Source organism: Carex rostrata, chromosome 23 (assembly GCF_964058835.1).
Source record: "Carex rostrata chromosome 23, lpCarRost1.2, whole genome shotgun sequence".
Classification (NCBI taxonomy): Eukaryota; Viridiplantae; Streptophyta; class Magnoliopsida; order Poales; family Cyperaceae; genus Carex; species Carex rostrata.
In genome coordinates, this window is record NC_135940.1 from 4,994,969 (window position 1) to 5,015,620 (window position 20,652).

General features: G+C 35.2%; 3 protein-coding genes across 8 annotated transcripts; 1 reads left to right on the forward strand and 2 right to left on the reverse strand.

Moving 5' to 3' along the window:
* Window positions 1–3,044: 3,044 nt before the first annotated feature.
* LOC144574881 (uncharacterized) lies at window positions 3,045–5,204 on the reverse strand. The gene is made up of 3 exons (XM_078324975.1): window positions 4,796–5,204; window positions 4,319–4,636; window positions 3,045–3,932 (listed from the first exon to the last, which is right to left on the reverse strand). The coding sequence occupies exons 1-3, from the start codon at window positions 5,102–5,104 to the stop codon at window positions 3,267–3,269; spliced, it is 1,293 nt and encodes a 430-aa protein (XP_078181101.1). The 5' UTR covers window positions 5,105–5,204; the 3' UTR covers window positions 3,045–3,266.
* An 8,154-nt stretch (window positions 5,205–13,358) lies between these two features.
* Window positions 13,359–16,870, forward strand: LOC144574544 (serine/threonine-protein kinase BSK5-like). 6 transcript variants are annotated; one of them, XM_078324515.1, is made up of 9 exons: window positions 13,359–13,770; window positions 13,951–14,177; window positions 14,274–14,409; window positions 14,681–14,920; window positions 15,026–15,111; window positions 15,246–15,434; window positions 15,605–15,769; window positions 15,885–15,998; window positions 16,350–16,870. In XM_078324515.1, exons 1-9 carry the CDS (start codon window positions 13,677–13,679, stop codon window positions 16,608–16,610), a joined length of 1,512 nt encoding a protein of 503 aa, XP_078180641.1. In that variant the 5' UTR covers window positions 13,359–13,676; the 3' UTR covers window positions 16,611–16,870. The 6 variants fall into 6 exon arrangements, with proteins under 6 accessions (XP_078180641.1, XP_078180637.1, XP_078180639.1 ...); XM_078324511.1 differs by having other exon boundaries at window positions 13,361–13,770; window positions 13,942–14,177; XM_078324513.1 differs by having other exon boundaries at window positions 13,361–13,770; window positions 15,879–15,998.
* A 241-nt stretch (window positions 16,871–17,111) lies between these two features.
* On the reverse strand, window positions 17,112–20,475 carry TIM10 (Tim10/DDP family zinc finger protein). The gene is made up of 6 exons (XM_078324516.1): window positions 20,342–20,475; window positions 20,165–20,215; window positions 19,929–19,981; window positions 19,787–19,825; window positions 19,374–19,443; window positions 17,112–17,471 (listed from the first exon to the last, which is right to left on the reverse strand). The coding sequence occupies exons 2-6, from the start codon at window positions 20,195–20,197 to the stop codon at window positions 17,421–17,423; spliced, it is 246 nt and encodes an 81-aa protein (XP_078180642.1). The 5' UTR covers window positions 20,198–20,215; window positions 20,342–20,475; the 3' UTR covers window positions 17,112–17,420.
* Between the last annotated feature and the right edge of the window lie 177 nt (window positions 20,476–20,652).

Sequence of the window (20,652 nt, forward strand, 5' to 3'; positions counted from 1 at the left end):
TTTTCCTGCAAAATACCAAACAAAGCATAGCAGTACCACATTTCATCGAAATACAAGTAAAAAGTCCACATTTATAGGCTTTAAAGCACAGGTTTCAGTGTAAATCAGGGTCGTAATTTAGATATAATATGGAGATATCAGTACTGCAGATTATTCATTGTGTTTTCAAGGAGAAAATCTGCATCTCATGAGTTATGCAGATGCTGATTGAGGAGGAGATTTAGATGAAAGAAAATCTACCTCTGGCTATGTTTTCTTACTTAGTAATGGAGCTATCTCTTGGAGTAGTAAGAAACAGAGTTGCATATCCTTATCCACAATGGAAGCTGAATTTGTAGCATTTTTAGCAGCAGTACAAGAAGCAGTTTGGCTTAAAAGATTTTTGAATCACTTGGGTTTTGGTGAGAATGAAACTAACTCAGTGTTGGTATACAGTGATAGCCAAGCAGCAATCGCTTATACAAAAGATCCCAAGTATCACTCAAAGACCAAACACATTGATACTAAGTATAACTTCGTTAGAGACATAGTGGCGAGAAAGCAAGTTTGCATGCAGTACATATCTACACACAAAATGGTGGCAGATCCTTTTACAAAGGCAATACCTAGAGATGTGTTTATTGGCCATGTTAAGTCTCTAGGGTTACGTAGATTGTAATTATATTTTTGATTGAACAGTATATTATGTATATTTGCATTTGTGGGATAAATGCAATGAATGTTATTTTCTTATTCATTTATGTTATAATTGTTACAAATTATTTAATACCAATATATTTAACATAACACATGAGATATAAAATAAAAGGTATGTCAGACAGTTGATTGGCCTTCTAACACAGACAATCGCTTCTATGTCTTAGTAGAACATAGAAATGAGATTGATTTTAAGCTAGATATGATACAAAATGTGAGAGCAAGTGCTTAAAAATATATATATATCGCCTTGATAGAGAATCAAGATGAGATCATATAAATATACTGTTATGACCAAAGGTGAAATACCCACTATTCACTTTAACTGTCTTAGGCCAAGTGGGAGTCCTGTTATTGAATTTATATGATAAATAGAGTTGTGGACTCAAGTTAGATATTGTGTATATCTGAACTATTACTTGTACGGTATTGGATTTTAGTTTAGACATACGCTCCATAAGAAATGGAGAATAATACCGTAACATATGTTTCATACCATATGTGAAATTGACCAACAGGGTAACAGAGGATATGATCTCTTCTTCTTTGTTGTGTGAGACCCGCGAGATTAAAAAGATCTCATAGTACTCTTCGATTTTTTACTAAATACTTGAAATTTCTTTTCAATTAGTTATTTTGAAATGTTACCAATGATCATGAATGATGCGATCCAATGGAACATATCTGGATAGCAATTGATTTGGAATGAAGAGATTCTAGATAAAAAAAAAAATCATTTGAGTGTTACATTAAGTTATATTCACTGGTGCACCAATTATGTTTATGTGACATAATTGTGAATATATAAGTATGGTTGTATCAATACATAAAAGAAATCTATAATACTTGAAAAATGTAACTTGATGATCTGAGGTACTGCATATTTACTCTACTTAGATGTTGTTATTCATACCTAACAGTTGGATAACAACGTATGCTCTCAAATTAAGATATGTTGGTCATGGCCTATTTCCTTGTATAAATTTTAACATAGATTAGAGATTACGTTCTCTTAGTTTATAGTGGGTATCACATTTTGTGCGAGTGGGAGATGTTGGATTTATTAAATGATACGCCCGTTATGGGAAACCCGAATCCAAAACCCGACCCGTTATGAATAGATGCCAACCCATTATGAAAAGGTGCATTGGTTTTATATAAACCATCCATATCTGTCTCTCTCTCAAGCCATCAGATAAAAAACGAAATAGTGACAGAAAGAGAGAAAAGTTACAGAGCACCAAGATACTCAGTTAATACTTGAAAGTCTTAGGTCGTGGAGAACGCAGGGCTTCCGACTTCGGCTTGTGATTCCTTGCATAATCAGTGATACTGCTATGCTCGCAAGATCCGCTTCCGCACGAATATTAACGGAGTAATTTGTAAGCTCTATCCGTTAATTAACAAATATGGATCCGAATATGGATGAATAATATTCAATCCGTTTGCACCCGGCCCCTAATTAGAATTGTGTGTGTTACTTAATAGTCGTAAAAACTTGTTTTCAACTTTCAGTAAAAACAAATTATGCATTTTACGTTTTACGTTTTAAAATTCAATCAAAATTTTTTAGTTCCATCTTTCTAATTACACAAGTTCAAGAGGGTCCCCAACCCCAAATCAAATTCCAATGCATTCATACAGGTTGTATTTGTTGCAACTTCATAGATTAATAGGCCCGACCCACTCTTCCTTCAACAAAATGTCGGGCATCTCCCAGTTCCTTCCTCTCATACATACTACGTCCTGGCGTTTGCAAAAGAGAAGGAGAGCAGCATGATGGGTCCATTATATCAGGCTGGGTCAAAATGGGCCGAATAAGTTGGACAAATTCTTCATGAAGAAAGAGAATGGAAATCCAACCGTTCCTCTCTCATTAACTCAAAAAAAAAAAAAAAAAATTGAGTTAATGAATCTCAATTGTCTGATTTTAAATGGAGTCGATCCGGCTACTGCTTATGATATAGGAGGCTATTTAATATTAGTACGGATCTAGTCTGCATGAATCTTAAAATAGATCAGATGATCATAATTCATTAACCTAAAAGATTCCCTTTTGAGTTAATGCAGAGGATACGAATTCCACTAATAACAGGTTGGGATTTGCTTTGAAGTTGCTACGAATAGAAAGAAAAGGAGAAATCCTTATTTGCTGCCCATTGGCCCAATTAAACTGTCATTGTTCCTTCCCGTTAGGAATTTTACTGTCATATGTTCGATGATGAGAAACGAAATACAAATATAAATTTGAAGGCGACGGGCCTGTAGAACCCAACACAAAAAATAGCAAAGCAATGCAAGAGGAAGGAAAATTAAAATTTTACCAAAAAGAAATATAATAATGAACAAAAGTCAGGGAAATTATAATTTAATTATTCAAGGTCTCAATTCAATTACATTAATTGTACCGAAATTCAGGCTTCAACAAAAACATCTAAGCCCTGAATTGATTATAACTATATGAGCACCTCAAACGTTAACTTGGGTGCAAGAAGCTACATTACATCTCTCTCTAATCTATTTACACAACACATTACGTACATTAATAATCACGCACTTAAAATCTTTAATTAATCTGTGGTCCCGGTGACAATATCGACAGCCATCACCCTGACTGGCCCGAACCAAGTACCCGCACCGGCTTGCGCCTTCACTCCGATAAGTGGACGTGCATTACTTTTTGCTGACACGTCACAACTCTCCTTTTTATCCGTCTTTTTCTCCTCCACCTTCTCCTCCAGTGGCTCTTTCAGGTCGGCCGGGGGCAGAAAACACTCTTTCGACAGCCCCACAATGTTGAAATCTATCTCTTCGACCTCCCACGTCTCTTCCATGAGCGACTTTGTACGTCCGCGGCCTTCGTTTGCTCCAGTTCCACCAAACTGCAAGAGCGAAGCCGAGGTGCGGCCAGAGTGTGCAATGTTGACACCCTCAATTGTTCTGTAGTCACTGAGAGATGACTCCATGTTTGTTTCCCAGAAGACGCTCTCCTTGTCGCTGTCGCCTGGAATTTTGAGCAGGTGGCTGTCTTCTATCTGAACGAGTAGACCTGTTTTCTGGCTGAAGTAGCCCCACATGGTGTGCTTCACAACCTCTGCCTGGCTGCTGCTGCGTGCGTGCAGCGAGTCGGCTTTGGTATCGACTCGCAGAATAAAACAGTCCTGGCCAGAGATGGTCTTCTCCCCAACCCAGACAGCGTCAGAGAAGAGGTCGGCCGTTGACCTTGGGTCTAGACCCTGAATTACAAACAAATTAATCAATATTAAGATTTATTATTATATTAAATATTTAATTATGGATTGGATAGCACATAGCTGTCCTGTGATGATTAAGTTAACTAGAGATGCAGGCATGTTGTATTGTTGTTGGCACAAATTAAGGGATGGAATAGGCAGCACATGGCTCCATGTTCGTACAAAGGGAATAATTCCTTTTTCCAACCAAATTAATTAATGACGACAATCAAATACAAATAAAAAAAAATGAACTTATTCTTGATTTGACTTGTATTCTTTTTGGCATAGCACATACCAAATTTATTCGATTCTAATTTGACGTCATAAAATTATTGCCATGTGGACTGGAATTAATTGATTCTGAAACGGATTTTATATAATTATACCTGAATGCATCGACGGAGGGGTCGGGGTGGGCCGCGGGAAGCATGGGGCTGCTGCCATGGGGTCTGTCGCCAGGTCACCTTGCCGTTGCTTCCAGCGGTGATCTTGCATCCCGACACAAGCAGCTCAATGCACCAAAGATGGGGACTTTGATGCCAGAGCACGAAGCCGCCCATCTCTCCACCCGTAGCAGATCTAGAGTTGTTGCTCTTCATGTGCAGCTTCCCCATGGCATACATGTTGTCGACCTTGCCCAGTACTTCTTCACCTCCGGCCGCCGCCACGTACTGATGCACTATGTACTTTGCCATGGACGTCTCCTGTAATGACATGCCATTTAATTAAATAATTAGCTCTTCATTAATTATAATTCTGATTAAGTACTTAATTGCATTTATAATTTTATCTATTCAATCATCTCGTCAACAGATATTTAATAAGTTAATTCAAAGAGACACCAGAAGGAAGGAAGCGCTTACGATGGGATCGTCCTTGATGGCGCTTCCAGTGATGGAGCTGTAGCATTGGAGAGGATGAGGGAGCAGAGGAGCACCAATGACTCCGAGCATGAGCTGCAGCTCAGCCCCACGACCCAAAGAAGACGGTGCAGATGAATGGTTAAGGATCCGCTGGGAGCGCATCCACGACTTGATGTTCTTCAGTTTGGAATTGCCGTTGCGGGTGCCTCTCGGTGATAGACCGAAGCTGCCATTCTCATCAGGCACCGGCACTTCCAGCACTGTTTCCAATGCATCCTCGCGTTCTAGATTGGGGCACAACGTCCTCATTAATCAATCAATTAATTGATCAGCGATTACAAATTATAGCTATAATTGGAATTAATTATTCACAAGGTGGAATGAAGGTAACGGAGGAAGGAGATAATATGGAGAGAGAGGTGGAGGTATGGGTATCATATATATAACACGACATGACATACATGTAGGTAACGAAATTATTTATTTGTTCAATTGAAGTATAATGTTGGTCGTGATGGCACGACCCTTAAAGGATTCAATGGATGCATGGTCAAACAGATCTGGACTGTCCATTTTCGATCCAACGACCACGGATTCATTTTTATTGATAAGCTTTACATAATTATACAGTCAGACAGTTGGGGCCATCTTCAATGTAGGAACAGTATTAGTCGTTGGATCTGAAATGGATGGCACAGAAATACTTTGGGCAATTCTTAAATTAACAAGCCCCTCCTGGACTTGGTATTGGCCTATTGGGTTATGTCGATTGCTTTCTCCACAAAATCATTATCGATAAATATATACAATTTCTTCTATTTTAAGGTAAAGGGAGTTTACCTTAATTAAAATATCCCCTGTTTAGACTTTAGACCTTTCAGCTTTTCTCCCTGTTGCTTTTCTTTTTCTTTTATCATTTTTTTAATGTACTCAACATGTCCCTTGTCCGTTAGGCGGTATATATATCATTTTTTTTTTACAGAATTAAGTTAATATTGCCTGATAATAGAATATTTCGCTAATTACATTGCTTAATTTATTGTAAGTTTTGTTGCACAATTCATATTGCATGATCTTAAATTCTGTATGTTATGAAATTATTCAAGGCCTAATAGCACATTTATCAATTACTCGATGGACATTTCAAATTAAAGAAAGCAAATGTAAATTCATCCATCTCGCTTTCCATCAAAGTTTACCAAAAAAACATCCGTCCAAATGTTCTGTACCGTATGGAAAAGTAATAAATTAAGAAAGGGGAAAAAAAAATTGTTGAGATTTGATAATGTTAGGAAAATATGCGAAACCAGTACACATGGTGGTGCTGAACTCAGCTGCTCTCCAAATAGGAGAACAGGACTCTATTATTCAAACCCTAACCGTTCATCTGTATTGAGATTCGTGCATGAAAAAAAATTCAACAGTTAAATTTTGAATAGCAGGATCCTGCTCTCCTATTTGGAGAGTAGCGGAGTCGGATCCATGCGTGCATTCATGAGAAGTACTAGACAATGTACACTATGCAATGAAGCATATATTGCACGACAATTAATTAGTATGTTTTTAAAATGAAATTATCACCTCTGCTATGTCGGGTACAAATATAATTTGAGAATCTTTTTGTCCAATATTAAAAATAATATTTTAACCGGGATTATTTTGCGAGTTCCACTTCAAAAACAGAAATATATGTTGGTGGAGGAGTTGAATTCGTGTTCATTAGTAATAGAAAATTGTATATTATTTTACATCTTTAGCTAGGGTTCAATCCAAAAGAAATCAAAAGATTATTGATACGTTGTGCGGATTGAGGAATTCATACTATTATAATAGAATACTACAACTTGCTATTAAGTATAATCAAATAAATCAAAATGATAATAAGTATCACGTTAATTAATTAGTGTTATAAAATTACACGATTTAATCACAAATATCAAGTAAATGCTTGAATTATTGATTTTAATTTGTAATTTTTATAATTAGTCGGTTTAACCGAAATTAAAGTTGGATTTATAATAACTAAGTATAAAATTTTCTTATACACACACACAAATATATAAAGTCCGATGGATATGCATGCATCGCTCTTGCCACAGTGGAGCTGAACATGACACATGTCAAGCATGGAGATGCATGCATTCATATGCTGCCATCGATCCACCATTCACTGTGATTTAATTTGTCATATGCAGCATGCAATCATGCATCTACATTAAATTTAATTGTAATAAGTTAGTTACATGAGGAACCGATCATGATCGCGCATGTGATGTTTGCAATGCAAAACAAAACAAAACAACACAACAAAAATATAAGAATCCCGCTGTTTGATTGATCAAATTAAGTTTCCCATGTTCTGTTGTGCGTAATATGTGGAGCGCTCTAATTAAAAAAATTAAAATTAGCTAGATAGTAATTAAGGAATCAAATCAAATTAATTAAAACAATATGTAATCTCTTTGGTATTTTAGTTACGTGTCAAAAGAAGAAGAAAGCATCCAGCTATTCATTCACTTTTTAATTATTATTTCCTTTAACCTTTTTAAGCATTCAACCTACTGTTAAGATTGGGGATGGAGAAATGTATTAATTAATTATGGTATATATGTATAATCGAAACGACAGCACTAGACATGGAATCATTTTGTGTGTCAGGTAGGCACGTTCTTCCCTGTAATATTTTTTTCTTTTTGTTTTCTAAATCATATCGCCGTTTCATATATATAATATATATATGCGACATTCGTCTTAATTATTTATGATTTTATGTTTTGAAAGAAGAGGCATATATATATGGTGTGGAGGAACTTTAGGCAACAATGTCATTATCATTATTAGAAAAGTTTGTTAAGCTATGTATTAAAAGATTATGAGGCATGTCAGTGCACGTAGCATGCCAAATAAATTAATATCTTCAAATCATATTTTTGATATTATATTGTTACCAACGAAGCCGATGATGAATAAAAATCACAAAATCGTAATTAATAATTAAGATCTATATTGTACGTAGTAAAAAGAAGAAGTCAAGTAAATATTTTTAAGTTTAAAAGTTATCAGATGATGAGTAACTGGAGTGTGAATTGAACTAGCTCCATCTTAATTAGAATTAGATATATACAAACTAACACAATATTCAATATATAATATATCATCAATCACCATTTATTTTTATTTTCTATGGATCATAATTAAAATTACAAGTTTGGATTTGTTTCACATCTCCATTACCTTCAATTATATCGTAGCTGTCGCATGAAATGATCCAATTAATATGGGTTACATACAATTCTTCCACCCGTTACCCTATTAGGAGTGGACCAATTAATACACAGAGCTCTGCACTGATTGCATCTCCATCTTTTCTGAAACCCAAAAGGGGGAGATATTTAAACGAAGAAAACATTTTCTCTGAGACTCAAAAGGTTTGCATGAACGAACGGCTCAGAATTTGCAGCAAAGTTTAGAGAGTACATAGATGGTTGTAAGACAACATAATGCATAATTTGCAACCTCATCAATTTATAATGTATCTGATATAGCGGCGGGTCCAGTATTTAAAGATAAAAAAATTAGACACTATAAAAGTTAAAAAAAAAAAAAAAAAGATGATAAACTTCAATACTATTTTTTTTTCATTAGAATTATGGAGGATTATATGGCATGCTCCAATTAAAGATGGATTAAATTAATTATATTTGGTATAAATAATTTGCAACCTCATCAATTTCTAATGTATCTGATATAGCGGCGGGTCCAGTATTTAAAGATAAAAAAAATTAGACACTATAAAAGTTTTTTTTAAAAAAAAAAAAAAAGATGATAAACTTCAATACTATTTTTTTTCATTAGAATTATGGAGGATTATATGGCATGCTCCAATTAAAGATGGATTAAGTTAATTATATTTGGTATAAATTTAAAACTTAAATCGCGACTTAAGTTATTCTTATTTAGTAGAACTTTTTATTCAAGATGTACTTTTAAGTCGTTCAAAGTTTCTAGAAAGACATATTAAAATTAAAATAACAGTGGATGAGTTTAAATAACAACCAAATTAAGGACAATTATATTATATAATTAAGAAGGGTTAGAATGTCTCATGTCTTTCATGTCTTATTACACCTCATATTTTTTATTTCATTGTTTATAGTTCAAACAGTCGATCCGAACTGATAAACATGATCTATATAGTAAAATGTGCTTGGAGATTAAATTTTATATTTTTTTGAAATTTATTTACTATATTTTTAGATAAAGTATAAAATCACTATTTTTGTATCATAAAAAAACAGTAATATTTTACCTATCTAAAAAGATAGTTAGCATGCACTATGTTTACCAAAAAGGTTTAGTGAGTATAACTCTAAAATCTATTGGATTGACTTTAAATAACGAATTCAAACCGTTGAAACCAATCTACTCCACGAGTGATGCGTGTACATGCAAAATTTTAAAAAAATTGAATTCATTTAGTACAAAGTCAATCAGTAAAAAAAAAGTGAAGGTTTATGAGTTATTTTAATGCATTCATTTTTCATCATTATTTACCACTTGACTTTGTACTAATGAATTTGAAATTTGAAATTTTTACATGTACAAGCATCACTCATGGAGTACATCGGTTTCAACAGTTTGGATTCGTTATTTGAAACTAATCCAATAGATTTTGGAGTTTTTTATGGTTGGCGGAAAACCAATCCTAACTACAGCTCATTTACAATGGATCTCCTTAAACTGACTCTATCCACTGAGCAATCTCAATTGTTGTGTCATTTACTACGAAATGCACAATCTATGCTTGCTAGGAAATACTCTTTTGTTTCTCTCGCGCAACAATGTCCAGGCACATGTTGTCCAAATAATACTCCAACGCACCCTATATTATGCTCACAAAACTTTCTTGGTGAGCAGCACACTAGCTCTAAGAAAATAGTTAGCGTGCACTATGTTCACCAAGAAGGCTTGGTAAATATAATTTCAAAATCTATTGGATTGGTTTTAAATGACTAATCCAAACTGATCTACTGAGTAATGAGTGTACATGCAAAATTTTCAAAAATTTTAATTCATTTATTACAAAGTCAATTGGTCAAAAAAATAAAGGTTTATGAGTTATTTTAATGCATTTATTTTTCATCATTTTTTTACTGTTTAACTTTATATTAAATGAATTTGAAAATTTTGCATATATACGCATCATTCGTGGAGTGGATCGGTTTCAACGGTTTGGATTCTTTGTTTGAAACTAATCCAATAAATTTTGGAGTTATAGTCACTAAACCTTCTTGGTGATCATAATGCAATTAGATGTTAATTTTTAAACATAAATTATAATTTAAAATAAAAGTTTCATGAAAAAGATATATCAATATTCTCTAAGTATCAATTTTTTATTTGTTGAACTTTTTGAAAGCTTAGTGATGACGAAGTCGAATGGGCAACAACACAGGATCCTCTATATCTGCATTTTCCTTTTTGTTGTTGTTCTCCCTTCTAAAAGGCAGAAAGCAAGAACATTCAATATAAATAAATAGTTGAAGTTGAAATAAAGGAAGAAGCTTTAATAGTTTAATCCATGAAAAATCTTAATCAATAAACAATCCCCTTAAAAAAGGTACCGACCATGCACGCGTCTTAATTAATTCCTTCCCCTTGATGAGGCCTTGATGAAAGTCCAAGGTTGATCCAGTAGATTTCGTGCAATCTAACTGTTACTTGTAATTAGGTTCCTAATTAGTTAATTCGCAATTACAGGTAATTTGTATTGCATGCAAATATGTATTAAAGGTAATTGTAGAATTATCTCCCAAGTTAACAGCAACCCACCGCCCAAGCATGCTTGCTGCTTTATCCGCCAAAAGTTTTATAACCTTCAAAAGTCGACCATGACTTCTTTATAAAAATAATAATAATAATAATAAGTCGGCCATGACTTCTTAAATTATTTTACAAGAAGGTGTGTATTTAAAATTCGTTTAATTAATTATTTAATAGTTAAATACAATGATGCTGTGAATATAGATAATTTCTTTCTATTAAGAGGTCTTTAATTACTAGTAGCTAGGGGAACATTATTTTTGGTTACTTTATCACATAGAAAAGAGTTATTTTATTTATTAATGTACAATGAATTGTCATATTATACAAATATATTTTCAAATCTCAAACAATGCATCATACTTATTATATGAAATACCGTTTTTCAATGTTAACATCTTACATTTATAAACAAATATGAAAAGTACAAATAGAGTTAAGATTCAAATCATGTCTTCAATTATAATACTAAACGACGTAACTTTTCTTCATAACAAGTTGTTAGGTCTTACTAATTGATATTCTTATTCAAACTATATGTGTCTACTTTCGCAAGTCAAACCATATTTATATTCGTATTTGTAAAATTGACCATGTCGATCCACACAAAAATGGGACAGTATTCGCGAGGATACTATCGGTATATCGTCACGGATACTACCGTCATTAATAGAAAAAATATTTTTATGTCGGTATGCCTTCGTGGATAGTCATTTTTTACACTCACAGACTGTGGCGGACCCAAATGGGTTCAGGGGTAGGCACTTGCCTACCTCTGAATTCGAAAAAAAAAATTAAATCCATGCTATTTCATACATGTGCCTACCCCTGAATCTCTCTAATGTCCACCTCTAAATTCAATTTACGGTTTAGTAAAAGAAAATTGTGTAGAAAAGAAAGTCACTTCAAATTGATTCGCGTAAAAGAAAGAAAGAAAAAAAAAAAAGGTAGTCTGATTCACTACTCCACTTACAAGAATTGTTGATTAGTCAAGATAAAAAAGATGTCAACTACTAAGGATATAAATATGTACATGCCATGAGTTGGATCATGTGTTGTGTCTTACCGTAATCAAATTTGGAATAATAGTCATGGCACGTGAATGGTCAGAACTAGTGTTATAAAAAAAACGTCCATTTAGATCGATTAATTGACTAATTAGTCGTTGGCGGTGACTAAACCGTCACGAAATTTTCTGAGTAATCGGCCAATTATTTCTAATTATAGACAATTATTCCCAATTAATCGTTTGGCGGTACCCTATATGTCCGACGACCGCATATCGTTATTTACAACACTAGTCAGAACACATTAATCACACTGTGATTACACGTGATGTATCCAAATTTTCAAAAGATGGCCATAACACAGGACACGTGAGTCGCATCACGTAACCGTCACATGTGCCGTGATGGAACCATGTCGTGTCATGTCGTGTCATGACATATCCAGTTGTGCCGCGATTTTTTTATATTCCTATCCACTACTATGTCTGATTAACCAAACAATTGAGAATTAAATACTTGGCCAATAAGAATTAAATATTTGGCAAATTCATCTTTAGAAAAAGGATTTCTTATTAAGCAATTATTTTCAAGAATTGCTAAATAAGCAATAGCCATACAACCCAGCAATTACAAAAACAATTGATACCAGCATAAGCAATTCATAAGTAATCACTGTTGGCGATGCTCTTAATGGAATTAATTAAGATGCTGTAGTGGATCCGGGCTACAGTCCGTGTGCGGCCCAAGTAGAATTGAATTTGCAATTTGTAGCCCAAGAATTGATTATGATCCATAATTGTATATAGGCTAGGCTGTTCTTTTTCACTTTGCCTTTTCTGTTCTTTCCTTTTCTCGGTGGAGAACAGCCAACCTAAGGGCTAAGGTTCATATATTTTTCTAGTTTAATCTCTCTTCATTGTAAAGGAGCAGCAGTGTATAATATGATAAATAAAAGGTAGACTTTCCAGCCTGATACTGAATTATTACTGAATTACTACTGATGTGGGGGCAAAAGAATTAATGCTTTAGCTAGCGCCGTCCGTCCGATCTCTTTCTTTATAACGAAAGCGAAAGAAAGCGAAGGAAAGCGAAAGCCATTATTTATGTATTTATAAATATACTAAATTAATAGCAAGGCATGGCAAGCTCGATTTAAACTTTGAACAATATATACGCGCATCATGCATGGATATTAACAATAACAATAATAATTAATAATAATGAGCAAGAGGAGAAAAGGAACGAAGGTGGTGGGCCCCACACCACACAGAAAGGAACCAAGTGGTGATGATACTTGAAAGCAGTTAGCAACTTAGCATAGCAACGGCAATGAAGACGGTCAATGGTCAAACATCGGTCATGTGGTGGTCCCCCCTTCCATTTCCCTTCTTCTTCTACTTCTTTTCTCATTTATAATTTATTCCATTTCGATTCCCAATTCCATTTTTTTATTATTACATATATTTAATAACCATGTAAAAATAATATAAATACTCCTTTTTTTTTTCCTTTATGCAACAGAATAAGAATAATTTACAATTGAATATCCGTGAAGAGGTATTGAGGTGTAGAAAGAGGCAGAGATAGATAAATAGATAATAGATAGAGATATATCATGATTCATTTAATGTGGTCAAAAGTCAAACCACACTGAACTCAGCTGAGTCAGCTCGGCTCTAACTCAACTCAACTCACCTCGCTCCCAGATCACAGTGAATAATTTACCTTTTTTTTAATAATTTTTATAAACAAACAAATTAACCTTGGATCTACAAACTTTTACATACACATACATTTCCATCTCTCTCTCTCTCTCTCTTCCCCTAGTTCTCCCCCAATTCGTAATTCGTGATTCGTAATTTCTAATTAGAGTGATTGTATTCCTTTTCTGTGTTGTCTTGCCCTTGATTAGCATTACCAATTTACCATTACTACAAGTAGAAAGCAAGCAAGGAATCTATCTCTATGATATGATGTATCCCCACCTTGTTTCCTGATCCCTCATTCCCTCCCTTCCTTCCCTTCCCAAAGAAAGAAGAAACAAAGAAGAAATGGGATTGGGAGCGAGCTGCTCCAAATTCTCCCTCTGCTACTGCTGGTGGGGCCCGTCCTCCAAATCCTCCAAATATCCTCACAAACCATTAGGTATTTTTAACCTAACTCATTTCCTCTCTCCCTCATTCTCACTTTCATTTCCTTTCTTTCTTGTTTTCCTTCTCTTTCTGGATTCAGTAACCAACCAACTATATGTTTTGCATTTTCAAGCTGGGGTTCTAATTTAATTTAATTTAATTGTTGGTTGTTTTGTTCGGTGAGGTGAAGCAGGAGATAGTGTGCTAGGAGAGTCAGGGGACGGTGTGCCGGTGTTCTGTGAATACAGCCTCGATGACTTGAAGGCTGCCACTGACGGCTTCTCCCCCGACAGAATTGTCTCAGAGCACGGCGAGAAGGCTCCCAATGTGGTCTACCGCGGCACCCTTTTTGAGACTGGCCGGGTTGTCGCCGTCAAGCGCTTCAGCCGCTCTGCCTGGCCCGATGCACGCCAGTTCCTGGTAACTTTTTTCACAGTAATAGCCACTAATTAATTAATTGACGTCTCTTAATACTAGTATCAGTATATATTACAATTTGGTATTAATTAATTTTAGGAGGATGCGCGGGCAGTGGGCCAACTGAGGAGCGAGCGCCTTGCCAATTTGATCGGCTGCTGCTGTGAGGGGGGTGAGAGATTGCTCGTGGCAGAGTTCATGCCGCATGAAACCCTGGCTAAGCATCTTTTCCACTGTATGCTACTTTATAAAATCCTAATTTCTTTCTGATTGGTTTTCATTTTATCATTACGATTATTATTATTGTCATAATAGTTGGAACTGATAAGAGAGCAAGTCCAGTACATTACATATAGATGCCACCAGTTAATACGAAAAAACAAAAGTGAAAGTAAGGTTAGGAAATACAAGTATGAAATAAAGGGATCAAAATATATCATAGCCGCTGCAGTGTGGTAGTAAACTAATTGTGAATGGACGGGATGGGGATTAATTTGTGGTGGCAGGGGATACACAGCCGCTGCAGTGGGGGATGAGGATACGGGTGGCACTTTTCCTGGGTCAGGCGTTAGATTACTGCAGCTCGCGCGGCCGCGCCCTTTACCACGACCTCAATGCGTACCGTGTCCTCTTCGATCTGGATGCTAATCCGCGGTTGTCGTGCTTTGGGCTGATGAAGAACAGCAGAGATGGCAAGAGCTACAGCACCAACCTTGCTTTTACTCCTCCAGAGTACCTCAGAACAGGTAGCTTAGTTTAGCAAGGGTAGACATACATATGCTAATATATTTATTTGGTCAAAAGAATTAAGTTACTAATTGAAATTAAATGTATGCTTCTCTGCTCTGTAGGGAGAGTTATACCGGAGAGCGTGGTGTATAGCTTTGGAACTCTTCTCCTTGATCTCTTAAGCGGCAAGCACATTCCCCCTAGTCATGTCAGTTCTCTCTAATTCTGTTCTCCTTTGCTAATTAATTACATTTCTCTATCTTTATATTATTATGTATTATTGATTATTTGTCTACTAATTATGAACTGAGTAACTGATCAGAAATTTGTTGGTTGGTTCAGGCGCTGGACCTGATAAGAGCAAAGAACTTTCAGGTGCTGATAGATTCTTGCCTAGAGGGACACTTCTCAAATTCAGATGGCACCGAGTTAGTGCGCTTAGCATCGCGCTGCTTGCAGTACGAGCCCCGCGAGAGGCCGAGCATCAAGTCCCTGCTCTCTGCTCTTACTTCTCTCCAGCGAGACTCCAATGTCAATAACTAATCACTCCCTTTGCTTGATTTCCCACTTGCTATATATATTCTTCTTTTTATCTTTTTTTTTTCCATATTTGCTAGTTGTTCCCTTTTAACATGTGTTTTAAACAAAATCACAGTTGCAGTTGCAGCTATTAATTGATTCTGATTAGGATTTGTAAACAGGTGCCATCACATGAATTGATGGGGATAACTTGTGATGCGACCTCGTCAGAACAAAACCTTGATATGTGTCCTCTAGGGGAGGCATGTGCTAGAATGGACTTTACTGCTATCCATGAAATATTGGAGAATACTGGATATAAGGATGATGAGGGAAGTGCCAATGAGGTTAGTCATCTTGCCTTTCTGTGCCAATGAGATGTGTATGTATGCGTGTATTTTCAAATCTCTTGTTTGTTTCTTTGAAAAAATTCATTTAACTGATGAAACATACAAGATGCAGCTGTCATTCCAGCTCTGGACGAATCAAATAGAGGAGACCTTGGAGTACAAGAAGCAGGGTGATGCTGCATTTCGTGCCAAGGAATTTGGTGCTGCCATTGATTACTATTCTCAGGTATAACACATATTACTCACTTTCTCCCAAACAAGGCTTAATTTGCAGCCAGCCACATCTATTTGCTTGTGCTCCTCCTTACTATAGTTCAAAAAAGAAAACAAATAATCATGGGTAGTATTTGATTTGAGAAATAGTTGCTGCTCTATATTATCAATTTTTCTACTGGATATATGTCACTGTACCTATCAACTTGGAAGAGATGACATCTATAATTATCTGTAGCTACATTGGGCTCTCATCACTGCTTTCTTTATTCCAAACAAATCGTCATGACTAATACTATGGTATTGTTAGGTTCATAGAGTGAATGGGTAACTAAGAAAAAACTGAACTCCTTTGTTCATGCAGTTCATTGACAATGGAGCAATGATCTCTCCAACTGTATTTGCACGTCGCTGCCTGTCGTACATAATGAGCAACATGCTACAAGAAGCCTTGGGAGATGCTTTGCAAGCACAGGTGGTGTCGCCTGATTGGCCGACATCGTATTACCTTCAAGCAGCTGCATTGCTTAGTCTTGGTAAGGAGAGTGAAGCGTATGACTCACTGAAAGATGGGGCTGCAGTTGAGGCAAAATTAAAAAGCAATAGCAAAATGAGAGATGTGTAAATAGGTCTTGGGATTGTTGGTCTGTTGCCTGTTGCTTTTAATTTGTATTTATATTCATCCCTCCTTTTTTGGGTGGTTATGATTTGGGTTTGTTGGGGGTTAAGGTTGGATATGGTTTTGCATGTTATTTCCTGTGTCTAAACTCTATAAAGGTGGTCAAAATCAAATGTAGTAGGCAAACTCTAACGAGAATTTATTTGTAAGACATTACTGCCACCAAAAAGGCTGACAGCTATTTATTGTCAACACCTATCTTATTTGCGATGTTTCAAGCCGGTGACTTTTATAACGTCTTCACTACGCTCGCAAAATCGCTGCTGCTGTTTTCAAATATTTCCAAGTTTGATTTAAAAAGAAATCTTACTAGAGAAGAAGCATTTACACAGATTTTCCACGCAAAGATACAAGCGCGCAGATTTATATTCTTCCAAGCAGCAATATTTGTACCAAACAAATGCATTACTTAGCAAGCAACTTATTTACTCGAGCAGTAATGAAATTAACAAATTCTACATCGTTTCATAATCCACAAAGTGTTGTGTATCTTCAGCCACAGCCAGTAACATAAAGTCTTTTAGTCTTTAGATGAAAGGCACAAGTGCATTTATTTTGAATAAACATCGTATCATGTCAATTAAAAATAAAATTGGAAACAAAATCCTCATATTCCATGAAGCAACCTGTCAACTAACTACCAAAAATAGGATTATAATGGGAAAAAAAAAAAAATTGAAACTGACGAAAGATGCTGATACATTATTGTCTCTATCTCCTGTCACAAGAGAAAAATGCACCTCATTAAAACTTCTCTTACATTGGAGGCTTGTTGGAACCAAGCAATTGTCCTACCAGATTTGTAACCTGCATTGTTTTCAGTTTAAAAAATAAAGAAAAATATTTTATATTATTTACAACAGTAAAAAAAGTGATAAAATACAATAGCATCATCACATCCATAAAGTGGTAAAATACAATAGCATCATCATTATCACATCCATCTCAGCAGTTGTTTCTGATATGAACCCAATCTCAGAAGCAGATTTATGATGTTATCAAACTTGGTAATTCAACCAAACTAATTTTAAATTATTCATATTTGGGGATCCAATTACACAATTTGAAAGTGACACGTCTTGACACCATATGTTAACAAGTCATTTTTGTGATTGCAAAGTCCAATCAATCCGAACTATTCAACATAATCTACATATTAAAATGTGCTTGGAGACCAAATTTTACATTTTTTGGAACTTTCTAATATTTATTAAGATGTGTACAAAATTATTGTTTTCAGACAATTCTGGACCATTGAAAAACAGCGATTTTCCAAAATTCTAAATAAATAGTAAACAATTTCCAAAAAATGTAAAATTTGGTCTCTAAGCACATTTTAATATGGAGATCATGTTGAATGGTACGGATAAACTGTTTGGATTTTGAAATCACAAAAATGGCTTATAAAAATATGGTGTCAAGATGCATCACCATAAAATGGTGTAATTGGATCCCTCCTCTTCGTATTTTTATATGAAATAACTGTCAAGATGCATCACCACAAATGTTAGCAATGCTCTTTTAGATAAAGGTCCCTACTTCAATTTGCCAATATTTTGATCAATCAATTCTGTTTATCAAAATTTGATCACTCCATTACCCACCTCCTCTCTCCCTCTCTCTCTCTCCTTTCTCTGTCCCCATTCATAATGTCTAGAGATTGCTCTATTTCCATGTACAAATCCTACCTATAAACAAACAAAAGAGGCTCTGTACCTGACATGCAAAACACTGACAAATATAGACAACGAACTGTAATATCTGATCAAAATGAAAGAAAAAAAAATAAAGCATGTCGAACTGAGGGGGAAAAAAGGCAAGAGAAAACTGGTCAAGCCAAATTGGGATGGTAGCAAAAAATATGGCGAATAGAAAGAACACAGTTGCCAATGAATTCACAAGGAAACAAAGGTAATTGACAAGTTCAGATCTCAATGCATCAATCCCAAGAAGAAAATAAATAGAAGATCTAACATAGTTCTAATTATCTAAAAAAAAAAAGGTCAAAGTTGAGCAAATTAGCAAAAAATAAAGAACTCCATTAACATCTATCTGAAGATGTCAACCCATTTCTTGCTTGCAAAAGGTAATTTTTTTGGCCAATCCAAAACAAAACAGTAACAGCTATGATTTTCACAACTTAGCACTTTTTCTCAAATTAGCAATTCATAGATTTTGGAGTTCAAATTTAGATAAGGTTGTGGAAAAAAAAATAAAAAATCCCACAAAGCAGTACAACTCTAGTGAGAGAGTTCAGATGGCTAGGGAAAGAGAGGAGAAATACTACACACAAGCTATCTTGCATGCAAAGATATCAATACACTCTTTTGCACAGTAAAAATCCTAGCAGAGCAAAAATAATTGAGAATAGGCGCAAAAGAGCGTGGGGAATTGATCAGAGGTTCTTCTTCCGTGGCACATTACCATTAGGAAGAGTGCAAGTAGAGAGAAAAAGAAGAGATGGGTAATGGAGTGATCATTTTGTAATGTGGATTGCACAAAAATGGTAATTGAGTGACCACATTGAGACAAACATCATAATTCAATGACAAAAATCTGATAAATTATGGTTTTTGGGAAAAGTTGGGTGACCTCCAAACAATTTACCCTACTTCTATGATCATACCAAAAAAACAATATGTATAAACTGCAATGGAATAATGTGAAATAATTTTATTTTGGAAGAGTATTAAAGGAAATTAAGTGTACCTGCCAATACTTGGAGACACATCTGTCAATGCAACTGTTTTCTCCCATATTCAATTCAGATTCCTTGTACCTGTTAAAGCAAACTTTCTTTGAAGCTCAAATATATATATCTGTTTAATTGTATACTTTTTTGTGGGTTGCTTGTTTCATCTATTCATTTTTACATTTTTAAGTATGACTATTTTTCATTTATCACAACTAAAATTGTTGGATCGTAAGTTCATTGCATCACAATCCAACATTCCATATATAAAATGTGTGTCTGAGCTGCTTCTTTCTTGGTTTTCTTTTAGTTTTGGGGGATTCATGTAATAATTTGAGTCATCACTATTTCACAATATTTGTGCTATTGCATAAACATATTGCAAAGGAAATAATGAAACAGTGCTGAGAGAGAGAGAGATAAAGCATACTTTTTTTCGATGCATTTGTCAAAGCAGGTCTGGGTAAGCCTACAGGAAATTAACAAATCAGCTTAGCTTAGCAGGTGGAAAATCGATAGAGTGATGAACATGTATAGAAATATGTAATGTGTTTATCAAGTATTAGGTTTACCTATTGAAAAGATCAACTCTATATTCCATCTCCTTCTCAGCCATCCCAAATATCTGTTTAAATTGTTAAATTAAATCAGAATGGGGGCAAAACTACACACTATTCGCAAGGCTCCAAAATGTCAAAAGAAAGCTACACCAATAGTGTCCGCTTCTCATTTTAATTGAAGTTGAGGAGCTAATTATCACAAGATAAAAGGGAAGAGGAAGAATGGAACTGAATTTGAATTGATATACCTGCTCTTTCTCCAAGTTTTGGGCAGCCGCCATTGTATTCGCTATTTTAACCTTGAAAAGTGAAAAAAGAAAGCGAAGCAAAATTTTAAAGTTAAAGTTAGCATTACTATCGGTGATAAGGGGTGATTGTGAATTGTAATATAATCACGCAAAGAGATGAGAGATGAGGATGCATACTTGTACTTTTTTTCCTTCTTTATGAGCGATGTGATGGATAGAGAGATGGATGCCTCCGCTCGCTCCTCTTTTTTCAGTCTCTACGAGTGAGAAAAGAGGTCTAGGGTTTGTTTTGCGGAGGGACGACGGAGGGTACTTTCGTAAAATACAAAAAAAAAAAACCAATTATATGTCAATTGTCAAATATGAACTGGGCCGGCACCCCCTCTTCACTCTTCCCCGGCCCGGCCCGGCCCATTCTGAAACTTTTTAATTGAAAAAGAGCTCAGATGGATTAACTATGAAAATAAAAAATTAGTTAACAGAGTAGT

Excerpts from the sequence above, each read along its gene's own strand:
- TIM10 (XM_078324516.1), bottom strand. The coding sequence starts at position 20,197 with ATGGCGGCTGCCCAAAACTTGGAGAAAGAGCAG. Across the intron at positions 19,826-19,928 it reads AGAGTTGATCTTTTCAATAG|GCTTACCCAGACCTGCTTTG; the intron begins GTAAACCTAATA and ends AATTTCCTGTAG. Across the intron at positions 17,472-19,373 it reads GTGTCTCCAAGTATTGGCAG|GTTACAAATCTGGTAGGACA; the intron begins GTACACTTAATT and ends AAAACAATGCAG.
- LOC144574881 (XM_078324975.1), bottom strand. The coding sequence starts at position 5,104 with ATGAGGACGTTGTGCCCCAATCTAGAACGCGAGGATGCATTGGAAACA. Across the intron at positions 4,637-4,795 it reads CCATCAAGGACGATCCCATC|GAGACGTCCATGGCAAAGTA; the intron begins GTAAGCGCTTCC and ends ATGTCATTACAG. Across the intron at positions 3,933-4,318 it reads CCCTCCGTCGATGCATTCAG|GGTCTAGACCCAAGGTCAAC; the intron begins GTATAATTATAT and ends TTTGTAATTCAG.
- LOC144574544 (XM_078324510.1), top strand. The coding sequence starts at position 13,677 with ATGGGATTGGGAGCGAGCTGCTCCAAATTCTCCCTCTGCTACTGCTGG. Across the intron at positions 15,112-15,245 it reads AGCACATTCCCCCTAGTCAT|GCGCTGGACCTGATAAGAGC; the intron begins GTCAGTTCTCTC and ends TGGTTGGTTCAG. Across the intron at positions 15,999-16,349 it reads CCATTGATTACTATTCTCAG|TTCATTGACAATGGAGCAAT; the intron begins GTATAACACATA and ends TTGTTCATGCAG.